Below are 13,309 nucleotides of genomic sequence, written 5' to 3'. Positions count from 1 at the left end.
CTATGTCGGAAGGCAACTTTCTGCTTCGATTTAAAGTTGCACTCTCACAGATTGAAGGTTTTGACAACTTTTTTTTATTTTTTGTCTTGGAACGAGCAAATTTGCGAAAATCCATGGAAACAAGTTATATAAGACTGCTGACAAAAAATAGATCGCAGATTTAAGTTCTTAGATTTAGTATATTTAAGTTCGAAAAATGATGTTTTATGCATTTTTCTTCAACCGTTAGTAACGGTTTAAGACATAAAACATTAATTTTTGAGCGGAAATACACACAACGATCTGTTTTGTTGTCAGCAATCTTATACCATTGGTTTGAAGATGCTTACCCAAAAATTTGCTCTTTCCAAGACAAAACATAAGAAAGTTGTAAAAATGGTATATCTGTGAGAGTGCAGCATTAAGACTTAAAAAAATAAACATTACTATTTTTTCACTATTTTAAATTAAACAAAGTGCAGTCTACGCCGCTAACGATGCCCCGCCTTCGGTCTTTTGCCAAAGTGTGATTGAGAGTTTAGTTTTTTACACTTCGACAAACAAAACAAAACCGTCGCCTGTTGAGGCACTGTCAAAAAATGTTTTGGAAACTGGTTTGTAGAAGTGTTTGGGGGGAACTTATTATTATTTTATTCTAGGAATGACTGTATCAATAGCTTAGACGCAATTGTACTTCGAGTCGATTTTAACCTTCACTAGTGTCTTGTGTTTGTCTTGTGCGTTCTTGTTTGTGATTAACTAAAGAACTTCAGCGAACACGTACTCTACTACCTTTTTGGACGTATTCGCTGAAGGCGGCGCCGTATCCAAACCCAACCCTTCGTGACATTATTATATCACGCTGTTATTTCACTTGTAAACATTGTACAGACGAAATAACTATATAATCAAGAAAATGAAGTGAAATGTAGTTCACCAAGACATTTTTAAAACCAAAACAGATTCTAAATATTCACTATTTATGTCATAGTTAAGTGCAAATTTAATCACGTGATAACAAAATTTGCGGAAAATACCTAAGTGAACTACATTCGACCTGGCAATTCTAACTTCTATTTCGCTGTCATTTTTTTATTTTGAATGATTTGAAATTAATAATAAAAAAATTGAAGTATGTTTATTGTTTTAAATTGATACAAAATAGTTGTTACCTAACTACATTGAGTTTCAACTAAATAAACAATTCGATTTCGATGCTAAAATTAGAATCAATCGTCGTAAGATTGAATTATGCTAGATTCGAAGAAAATGTTGAAAAATTGGTAATTTACCTAAAATAAAATGCTGATGAAGTTTCTGTTATTATTTGTTTTAGTAGTAAAACAACCACTTATTTATATTTATGTTTTGGATGTATTATAATTCCTTACTTTGTATGCGTTATTTTATAATTCCTTACTTTGTATGCGTTATTTTATTAGATAATCGTATTCAGTCGACACTGTTTGACTTTGGCATCATGATTGGGGTTATGCCATATAAGTATATATAAAAATACATTAAAGTAATGAAAGCCAGAACTAGTTTGTGTTGTATTTATCTTTGAGTTAAACAGGGTCGTTATGTTTTTTTGGCAACAGAGAATATGTAATATGATCATTCCCATGGCAGTATAACATTGTGTTCTAAGAAAACCAAGTTTTTATTCAAATACTGTATAAAGAAACGCCAAGGGTTTTGGTAATACACTTTTCTTCTTGTTTTTCATCAAAATGTTATCTTAATTGGCTGAACTATGACTAACCGGATCTCGCTTCATTTGGTAAAAACAGTTCGAAATGCAAAGCTCTCAAAAATTTGCTCTCTGGAAAACCTGTTTTCATATGGGAAATTTTTCATTGTAAATTCAACCCCATTTTGAATAGCAAACATGAAACTGTCAGCAAATTTAGAAAAAAAATATTTAAAAATACGTGTAAAAATACTAAGTTTGCGTGAAAATGTCTGCTATTCAACATCAAGTGAAAATAAGCAATTTTCTAGACTTGTTTCCTTGCGTGTAAAACCCCTACTAAAACCCATCCCTTGCTTATTAATTTGAAATTAGAAAGATATATATACATAAAAAATGTACGTCATCCTAAAATCCTAAAATTCACAAATCCTATCAACTTCATATTTAGGGTATTGAATAAAAAGGAAAACACACAGAACTATCATTATAAGATAAAAAAAATATATCATACAAAAAAGCATTTTGCATATTGGTTTATTTTTTCCCGATTGACACTATTTTTTTCCTTCCGGGCGTACACTTTTTGCCGAAGTATGGATTTACAGCTATGCCAACCTACCTACCCTATTTTTTGACATTTTTGTGTTCAATGAACATTTTGTTTGACCTTACTGGGTGTGAAGGGTGCACTTTTATTTGTCTTAGAGAAAATTAAACACTTTATTATAGTAGGCATATAAAAAAGCGACTTACAAAATCGTGTACCAAATTAGCATTTCAGTTCTTAATTTGATAAAAATTGCAAATTATAACTTATTTGCTTCCAGATGAGGGGTGGTATTCATAATTGATCTTAATTGAAATTAAGAATGATGTAGCTAATCGGATTATTTGTTATTAATAACTCACCAATGTAGTGTATGAAGTCAATGGATTATAAAATTAAATTGCATTTTGAATACCACCCAAGAACACAAAACAAAAACAAAACGCATCTGTTAATTAAAAACCCTTCCCCGGTTAATATCCTCGTTAGTAAGGTACGGGTTGTTTCACATTATATGTAACCATTTTAAATGTTAATATTCTACTTTGATGTTAAAAGCGCCAGGTAAAAAACTTACTACTACTTTGTATACATATTCAAGTTTAATTGGGTATGCAAAATGCTTTTTAAAACAAGTGGTGTGCATACTGAAAACATTTTTTTTAAAGAACATGTTGCACGTGACGTCAATTTTGATCAATAACGACGTAGTCACGTCACAACGTTCCATTAAAGCAACTGTGCACCAGATGATCAATTTTCAAAAAAAAGAAGAAAATTGTCGAAAACTGACATAAACTTGGTATTAATGCGTACAATGCATTGAAACTTACTAACTAAAGTACCACATAGTTGACAATTTATTTCAGTTATGCAGTTATTTCGTATTTTTCCATTAAAAAAGATTACTGGGTATGTCTACCTGGTAGAATTCATTCCTAATGCGTGATTGACTAGGCGATGTTATCACGTGATATTACCAAGTTAGGCATATAGCTTAAATAAACCATTCGTTTGGGGTAAGCCTCTGTAGCACAGTCGATACAACCCTTGACTGCAATTTTGGCGACACGGGTTCAAACCCGGTTTCCGACACAATTTTTTTTTATATTTTGGTACTTTTATACAATTATGATATCAAAGCTTAACACATTCTATTAAATAATTGTCCTGGGATTTTTTACAGAAAAAAAACTATTTTTGGTGTCAATCTGGTGTACAGTCCCTTTAAATTACTATTGACGGTCTGTTTTTATTTGAACCACATCTTTTCTGAAGCTGACTTTGCTTGGGGGAAATATATTCAACAAATGTTCCATATTACGTTTTTTTTGCTCAATAACGACGTCAAAACGTCAAAATGTTTCTTCAAATTACTTATGACAGACTGTTCTATTTGAACTATATCTTTTCTTAGGCTGACTTACCTTGGGGGAAATACTTTCTAAAATCACAAGCTGTCTGGCAACCCCGTTTCTGAAAAGGTACAATTAAAAAACGTAAGACTTCGTGGATAATAAATCTTAATTACACGGGTCTAATACACTATCTGCGCAAAAAACATCAATACAAACAAACAAGGCTCTTAAATCGACGACGCCAAATTTTCTTTCTGTTTACTTGTACAGCAAATACCAGTTGCCAACTGCTGGCGTAGAGAAGACGGATTTATTATGTAATGAAACTGACAAAGTGCAAGTCTTGTATCAACGCAGTAATTACGTGAAAGCATGTATTGTCTTCCGAACACGTGTCAATACCTCCTACCAGGAAGTACAACAGAGCGAAAAAATTGGAAGTCATCCGTATATGTGTATTGAAACTAGGTCAACCTTACATAAGTTGCTACAACTTACAACAGTCAGTGTGTGTATACCACGTGATAAATTCGTATAAATGCTACGTAGGAAGGCAAATTTTTGCTTCGAATGAAGCCTTTAAACAAAATTAAACTCACTTTTTCTTCATCATTCTAAATGAAACATAGCGCAGTTATCTTTGTTTTAAGTCTTCATTCTAAGCGAAATGTAGCCTTCAGACTTTGCATATATGACGTAATTTATCACGTGGTATATACACATTGACAGTGGTGGTGTTCAATGTATTCATACACCATTGCCTTCATTCACACTTTTTGTCAATTATTAATAACACGTAATCGTGTGTATTGTGTGTACATAGATGTGTGGTTGTTATTGCGCATGCGTCGAAAACAATGGCCGTGTACTTTGAAGCAGGTAAATATTGTAAGTAAATGAAATGTCATTTATTATGATCTAATTGAAAGTGCGAATAAAACATTGACTAAGACCCGTGCCCTGTACCTCTAAACATGAAGTTTTCAATGTTCGAATACTGGGCTTGTCCCTGTAGTTTCAAGTCATTGCATTGGATTAGATTTGGTTGGCGAGCCTTGTGTCATTAAATAAGATTCCATTAAATATCTGGCCCCAATATCACGAAAGTGCTCAAGTTAAATCTCAATCTGAACTCATTTAACTAAGTAAAAGTAAAGTATCATTAAAAATCGTCCAGTTTTCATACTTTTTGAAGACGTATTTCTCATTCAATGTGTTATTGAAAGATGTTGTCAATATTTCAAAGAAAATTAATTCTAGAGCAAAATATATACATGAGTAATTGTTAAAAGGCAGTGAATTGTACTCAAGTATATTTCTGGCTGTATTTTCCCCTTGGAATCCAAAACCAAAGGTTTTAATCAACATATTCAATGATAGAATGCGGTTTTAAAATGTGTAAAATCATATATTTTTTCAATATTTTTTATGTTATATGGTAAAATGAGTTGAGATTGAGTTTGAGATTTGACTTAAGTATTTTCGTGATATTGGGGGCTGGGCCTTATTCAATAAGCAACTTAGATTGAACTTAAGTTTAAGATTAGAATCTAAGTGTTTTGATTGGCCTGTATATTTAGCTGACCAATAGGCTGAATGAAATCACTGAGGACTAGGATAAGATCAATATTGAATACTGTCCCAGGCTGATTAACTTTCGCCTTGGTTCCCAACATGCATTTAATGCCGAATTTGTGTTTTAACATCTTTTCAAACAGACGATAAGCTTAAATGATGAAATTCCGTTAAACATTACAAGCTGAATTCCTGAACCACAAAATATTCTTATCCATGTTTTCTAAGGAAGAAAGTTATTTCTTCTTATGTTCAGTATTTCTTTTTTAACATCAAGTTAATAGTTCAGCTTTGTTGCCCGCCAAGTAAATGTTCAGCTATGTTGCATAACTGTTTAATTTTGGTAACATACTACTAAATCTCTATCCAGCTTGGTGGTTGTCATTTTTAAGGCTTCTGCTCTGTTTAAAATCTACAATTTTTTTCTGATTAAGATCCTAGCTTGCTGCTTGTTGTTTTACCAAAGTAAATGTATGGCAGATTTGGAAATACACACACACTTATATCCAATTTTACAAACTAATTTTGAACACTTACGAGCTATTTCGTACGAAATGGATTTTATATAGAGGTTCTTCATAACCAATCAAACTAATGTATATAATCCCAATAAGTAGGTCAAATCTGTTACAATACGACGCGAATATAACATTTAGTTGTACTGCCAATACTTACGACTAGTACATAGTAGTATTTTACCTAGACCATTTGTTTACTAGGAAGTGAATACAGACGCACTACCAGCGTGTAGCAATCAAAGAAAGCGAACGATATATGATGTAACCCCCATCGTACAAAAACACACAACAATTAGCAGGCGGGGAGATTGGGGGAGCAATTTGTCAGGAATACAAACATTCCAGCATAGTGATGTAACGGAGCACGTACAACCACCGACTAGAATGGCTCCAGGGTGGAGCACTGTCAGTTTCATATTGATGGGAATTTGAGGAAAAAAACAACCTATTGCGATATTTTGCAATGTGTTCATAGAATGCTCAAACGGTTTAGAAAATAAGAACCATTTTGAAAATAGGCTCTTTTTATGTAGTAACACCTACTTTGGATGACTGACCTATGTTACTTGTCTCGGACAACGGCAGCCAGTTGTAGAAATGTAAAATTGGAGGGTGTATGCATGTGGGCTTATTTATACGTGCACTCGGGCAAGGCCCATTCGGCGAGTGCTCCGATAATTAAGATTGTTAGTTATTTTATTTTTTTGAGCATAGTGCACAGACAGAATACATCCCTGGTTAGAGCTACCCTGGTTATTTACGTGCACCCGTGCATAGCACTGTCATATGGGACCCACATTTAGCGTCCCTCCCGACGACAATTAGTAGTTGTTTCAGTGGAGCGGCGGGGAATCGAACCCTGCGAGCCCTGGATTGACAGCCAAGTGTGTAACCACTCGACCACGGATCCATCACAAAAATTGGAGGGTTTGTGTGTCAGTTTATTTATACACTCACTCGGGCAAGGCGAGTGCTCCGATCAAAGTGTTAGTTATTTAAGGATTGTGGAGCATAGTGCACAGACATACATAGTGCACAGACATAGTGTTACCCTGGTTAGAGCTACCCTGATTATCTTGGTTATAGTATTTTACTGATTTAAAATGACTTGTATCTACTGCAAATGACATATATAACGTCGTATTTTAACACTTGTCTATGTCATTTAACAAATGATATTCATTCAAATAGTATATTGATTATTGAACTAGAACACGCAGAACTGATTTTGAACATGACCGGTATATACTATAATGAACGGGTGTAATGGTGTATTTCTAAAACTATTCAACCCATCCATCATCAATGCTTTGAACAAATGAAATTCATTCTAGTAACTTCATGAACTATGATTTCACTATCTAACAACCAGGTTGTCCGGTTGGCGCAGTGGTTAGCGCACTAGCTTCTTATCAAGGCGACCCGGTTCGATTCCCGGCCTGGGTGCCCAGCATGTGAGTTTGGTTTGTGGTCACCATTCCGGGCAAGTGGGTTTTCTCCGGGCACTCCGGTTTCCCCCAACAACACAAGACCACACTCTCGCGCAACATCGTGCCAATGAGAGTGACGTAATATAAGTTTTCATAACATTCTTCATAATCGTTGTAAAATATATACTGTTTAAACTAAACAATCAGGGAACTGTGCCCAAGCTAGACCGCATGAACCACTGACAGACGGAATCAGCTTGCAGACCAATGCAGGTAGTACTGCACATAATTGAAATTTATGATCTTCACATCTGTCGGCAGGATTTTTTTTATAGCATTTGTACTATTTATGAGATGCTTTGGCTTTACCTTCAACATCGTGTATTGTGCGGGATGTATGAGTGGAATTAAATTGGTACTCAAATAAATCGATCTGGCATGCATCTGTATTATTGCATGTATTTTTTTCATAGATTTATAGGAGGTCAATGTTTATAAGTAATTGTAATTTTAATAGGTTTACCAATGAATAGAATCGAAGTTGTTTGTCGAATGATTACTTGCGATTTGATATTGTTGATACAATGAAATATACTTGGCTAAGCCTAGTAGTCAAAAATATAAAAATATGAACCCTGTTTAGAGGTACAAAGCAAGTACAAGATCTTTGAATGATGTAGCTAATCGGATAGAGAATTGAGTCAATGATGTATGACCATGAGATTGACCCAAGTTTGATATTGAATACCACACATGTATTTGGGGACATTAAGGCATATTGCTAAACCATTTTAAACCAATATAGGAGCTATATAGTGTTGTTGTTGTAGTTGTAGTTGTTGTTGTTGTTGATGATGATTTAATTTTCTTGATTCGCCCCTGATTATAATACGTTTTCTCATTAATCTAATGAAAACAGTTTCTGTCGTAAATTTTGATTCGTGCTTTATGGGACAAATATAAAAATATATATTATCAAAAGAAAATACTTGTTACTTACACAGAGGGCCTTTTTTCCACACGTATCTTTCCACACCTCATACTGGCTGAAGATCTGTTCACACACGTTCCAGCACTGAAAAATAAGAGATGAGGTTAATAATGAGAATGTCTTTAATCTAGAACTAATAATGGGACAATATCGAGGTAGGCAAAGTGAGTTTCGAGTTAGAAAGAGCGAAATAAGAGTTAGAAAATGAGATTTTGGAGTTAAAAAAGATGTAACGAAGGTAATCAGCCCAGCAGTCGAATGAATTTAATCATGTTTAAAGGCACTTGGCAAGGGAAAATGAACGAGAAACACGAACATGCAAACACCACCAACATACCACACACGAATCGAAATTTCAAAATTACTCGTATTTCAAATCAATACAAACACATGTTTAACAGATATAATATTTTAGTGGTAAACTTTAACTATTAACTTAATAATGCACTTTTGGAAAATATTAATTAACAAGATTGTAGCCGTGTATTTTATATCTGAAAACACACAAATATTAAATGACTGGTTGGTTCTTAAAGATTTAATGTGGTTTAATATCATCTCATAAGGAAGAAATACCGTGATTTTGGCACCTTTCTTTCAAATTAAATACTTTATCCTTCATAAGAACCATTGTTTTCGATATTACTCATCATTTTCGGTAATTTTAAACGAGTATATTAATAGTGGCACTGTTTATTTTGGAGTAAGGGTGCATCTTTAATGAAATATAAGCCTCACATATTTATATTACTTTAAAAGTAACCGCCTCATGTAAAGTATTACAAAATGAGTTTCATAATTATATTATTCCAATCCAATATATGTTACATAATGAATTAATAGTTACAAAATGTATACAATCTGGTATTCAATTTATTTCTCATCTCCTCTTGTTTAAGGAATTAAGAATCACTTTCACGAAGCTTTTCTCAAATACTTTATAAGCAATTCGGTAACATCAAGTAATTGAATAACAGATGCAGGTGTGAGCTTAGTTTTCCAATAAGGGCGATATTGGGTCTAAATAAAATGGTTTGGTTAGGGTTACATCCTTTTCAAAAATAGGTAGGGTAGGTAGGCTTTTTTATTATTATTTTTTTTATTGGGCTTTATATTATAAGAATGTCATTTTCATCATTGGAGAATGGTGTTAAAGTAATATTCTGAATAAACAGTCAAGGTTTTAAACAACATATTTTTTTTTCAAACTGATTTTAAAAACGGTAGGGTCGGCATCTATTTTGTAGGTAGGGTCGGGTAACCCGAACCAAATGTATTTTTTAGGCATTGTGAGGAAAAGAATGAAAAAAACACCCTCGTGATTGTGCATTTTCGGTGTGAAAAGGTTTTTTCTAATTATGTTACAAGAATGACGAAGCAGAAAAGTTATAGCGATGAGTATTCTAAACATAGAATAATCACTTAAGTTGGATCACGAAACTTTTCCCGTAGGAGGGCAAAGAATAGATACAGCTTTCGAGTTATTCAGTGTGTTTTTTTTGATAGGCATTCAGTGTTGTAAACCAAGTGTCTTCAGAGTTCTAGATATGTTCGTGTGACTTTTTTTCTGTTGATTCCAAACCATCAAAAATAACCCTATAAGAACACCAACAAAATCAAATTTGCTGCTACTGCTACTACTACTACTACCACCACCACCACCACCACCACCACCACCACCACCATCACCATCAACTACTACAACTACTACTACTACTACAACTACTACTACTACTACTACTGCTACTACTACTACTACTACTACTACTACTACTACTACTACTACTACTACTACTACTACTACTACTACTACTTTTACTACTATCACTACTACTACCGCTACTACAACTACACCAACAACAACTACTACTTATTCTAACATAAGAATAAGGTTTGCCACAATCATAGCCCGTACAAAGAATCAAAATCACAAAAAAATGCGAGTGTGGTCCCACAAAGGAACTAATCATGACATTTTATGCTCTAATACATACTTTTTCTCACATCGTTTCGTGCATGGTACCATGTGCCCCACAAAAAGATCGGAACGAGGTAAATAACATGCAAACAGAAAAAGTCATTATAACAACATCAACATTCTCTTTTAATACCCCGGAAAAATTACATAACACGGCGAAACTGATTGAAAAAGATAATAAACTTTACACCCCTCGCTATTATAATCCCGTTGGTTTAACAATCTGTGTGTTTCGGTGGCACATCAAAGTGGGAGCTTGATCCGGGGAGAAACGGAGACGGGCATGCACGTGTTCCCGTGCCAACCTTTATATTGGCCAGTATCTTTTTTCTAGTTTTTCTGGCAGATCGCTAGAGTGTAATATTGGAAATCATACGGCGTGAAACAGTTTTGCCGATTGAATGCCAGGATGACTAAGGACATTTTTCAATCCTCAAGAGAAATGATGCGTTTTTTACTCTCTTCATTTTACGTTATGACGTAAAACAAAATTTCTTGGCGTTCTTTGAGAGCCTCATAGTAAAACAGGTTATTACGCCTAGAAACAAAACCTTGATGTTAATAGGAATTATATTTGTTTTGTTTTAGTGGTTCATGATACATCATGGCCAGAAAATATTGCAGAACAATTATCGCAATTTATTCAGTTATGGGCGAATACTGAAATTATAGTAAACGGTAAAATTGAAATTGGTATAATCATTTTAATCCTATGATTTACTGGTCAATTGTAACCACCCCCACCCCCGGGGTTTACCGGGGAAAGCGGGGGAAATTGATCCTGTTTTTACCTTACAGGTGGCTACGCAGTGCCGATTGAATGCGGTGATTTTGTTTTCGCGCCGAAAATAGCGGGGAATGGGCCTAAACTAGCATGTCCCCGGGATGCGGGGGGATTTGGCGGGGATTTTACCAGCAGTTTTTTTCCGAACAGGGAAGGGGGGGTGGGGGGGGTACAATTGATTGGTGCATAAAACCGGTTTACGAAAGTTAAGCAACCTGCTATTAGCAACAGACTCGGTGCGATTCAGGACACGTTGAAATTGGTATTGAAATTGTATGATGATATTCTCTGTTGATACAAATACTATGTTAAAGATTGGTTTCTCAAAGCTGCCTTTTTGTCTTTTCTTGTCATGTCGAAAAATTGCTCATTGAGCTAATGTTTCTTGTTTACATATACGCGACTTTCAATTATTTTTGTGTCATCTTGTATCTTGTAACTTTTTATGTTAAGATGAAAACATTGAATTATCGTTACAGAAAACATGACAAAATAATAATTAAATTGATATCGATTTTTTTTTCTATTTTAGAGTTTAAAATAAAAAAGGCTAAGGTATTGGATGCTTCCATGTCTGTCCGTTACAGGCTTAGGCCAAAAAATGGTTTGGTTTGAGTTGCATCCTTTTCAAAAACAGGTTGGTAGGTAGGCCATTTTAATATTAGGCTTTTATTATGTTAGATCGTTATTGTCATCATGGGGGAATGGCATTAAAGTAATCTTCTGTATAAAGCTTTAAAGCTGCACTCTCACAGATTGGACGTTTTGACAACTTTTTGTTATTTTTTGTCTTGGAACGAGCCACTTTAGGCGAAAATCCATGAAAACCAGGTATATAAGACTGCTGACAAAAAATTAAATCGCAGATTTATATATTTTAGTTCAAATTTTAATGTTTTATGCATTTTTCTTAAACCGTTAGTAACTGTTTAGGCCATAAAACATTAATTTTCGAACGGAAATATGCAAATCTGCGATCTGATCTTTTGTCAGCAATCTTTTATCATTGGTTTTCAGATAATTACGCAAAAATTTGTATTTTCCAAGACAAAAAATAAAAAAAAGTTGTAAAATGGTATATCTATGAAAGGGCAGCTTTAAAGGGTTTTAAACTACATTTTAAAACGCACACTAAAAAAATACGTAAACAATCTTTATTTTTCTTTTACAAACGGACTATAAACAGGGGGTGGTGCTTAGGTCAGTGGATGATTATATACAGGGGGCGGTGCTTAGGTCAGTGGATGGATATTTAACGGGTTTTTTTAAATGGAAAATCCTTCATGGATGATCATTAGGGATTAGCGGAATCCCTTAATGAACATTTAATACTGAAGACAAGGTTGGAGGTTATTTCGTAGGTAGGGTCGGGCAACCCGAACCAAACGTATTTTTGTTTAGGCCAAAGCAGATAAATATCTTTATGACTGCTATCAGTCACTTTAATGCATTTTCTATGATAACCTACTTTTAATTTCGTAACACTTGAGTTATTCTAATTCTTACATTTGTGTTTTTATACTTTGGCAAGATAATTAAGTTATTTAGATAGCTGATGGTTTATTAATCATTTTAATGAATTTATAGCAATAGTTTTTCTATGGTGATCGTCATCTTCTATATCGTTAAAATAACATAAACGACATTTCGCGGTGTTCTTTTAAGTAGTACAGTAATTATTATACTTAAGTCTATAGAATGTTTTGCCATATCTAAGAGTCTTAAATGACGGAATGTGACAACGACTTTGATGAATGTGATAATATTTTTTTTTCATAAAGCTAACTATACAAAACATGCAAGGACGAAAACTGCATAAGAAAAGTTCGCTTGTGTCTGGAGAATATTTAAACAGTAAAAGTTAGATGGCATGAAGTAAAATCCTAATGATCAAGAATGGGCGGAGTGAGCGTAGCGAAAGAGCCCTCCTTATGCATTAAGTTATTACTTCAGGTCATCTAACTGACAAAGAATACAACCCCATTGGCTGACACATGGTCAACGCGGACCTTTAACACCCGCGAAGGTTAAAAGTCTTAATGTTTACGCATAGTACTTAATGGTTGTTTGTACAGGTTGTATTCTATGACGCAAAAAACAATCGAAGAAAACCATTCTAGTTTCAATAAGGTTGTTTAGTAAGCAATCTGTTTTGAGGATCGGCATTGTATGCCTTCAAGACTGTAATTCGAACTGAAAGAAAATTTGGGCAGACGGATGGAAGTGTTGAACAAAATTGCCTTGAACAGATCGTAAACAAAATTTTGGATGACTTGCTCATAAAATATTCAAAACCATAAGTGCCCGCCAACTCCCTGGGGATTAAAGCTCACCCACTTTAGGAGCGTCCTAGGATGGTGTTTGCAAAGTTTTGGGGAAATATGTGTCAAAAGTCAGTGAATTACAGTTTGTGGTAATGCATGCTTGTTTTAGAACCTCTATTTTCACGCAAC

The 13,309-nt window shown here is 34.3% G+C and overlaps 1 protein-coding gene across 2 annotated transcripts in view; it reads right to left on the bottom strand.

The window, feature by feature from the left end:
- Positions 1 to 13,309, bottom strand: part of LOC128207355 (uncharacterized) — an 86,901-nt gene that overhangs the window by 57,746 nt on the left and 15,846 nt on the right. For both annotated transcript variants that reach the window (XM_052910231.1, XM_052910232.1), the window contains exons 4-5: positions 8,104 to 8,178; positions 3,650 to 3,698 (exon numbers count right to left, since the gene is read on the bottom strand). In XM_052910231.1, the coding sequence (XP_052766191.1) occupies positions 3,650 to 3,698; positions 8,104 to 8,178 (124 nt within the window). The remainder of the gene's footprint in view (positions 1 to 3,649; positions 3,699 to 8,103; positions 8,179 to 13,309) is intronic.

This window comes from Mya arenaria, chromosome 11, assembly GCF_026914265.1.
Source record: "Mya arenaria isolate MELC-2E11 chromosome 11, ASM2691426v1".
NCBI lineage: Eukaryota > Metazoa > Mollusca > Bivalvia > Myida > Myidae > Mya > Mya arenaria.
Note: the sequence above shows the minus strand (reverse complement) of the source record. Positions and strands in the feature narration are given on the sequence as shown.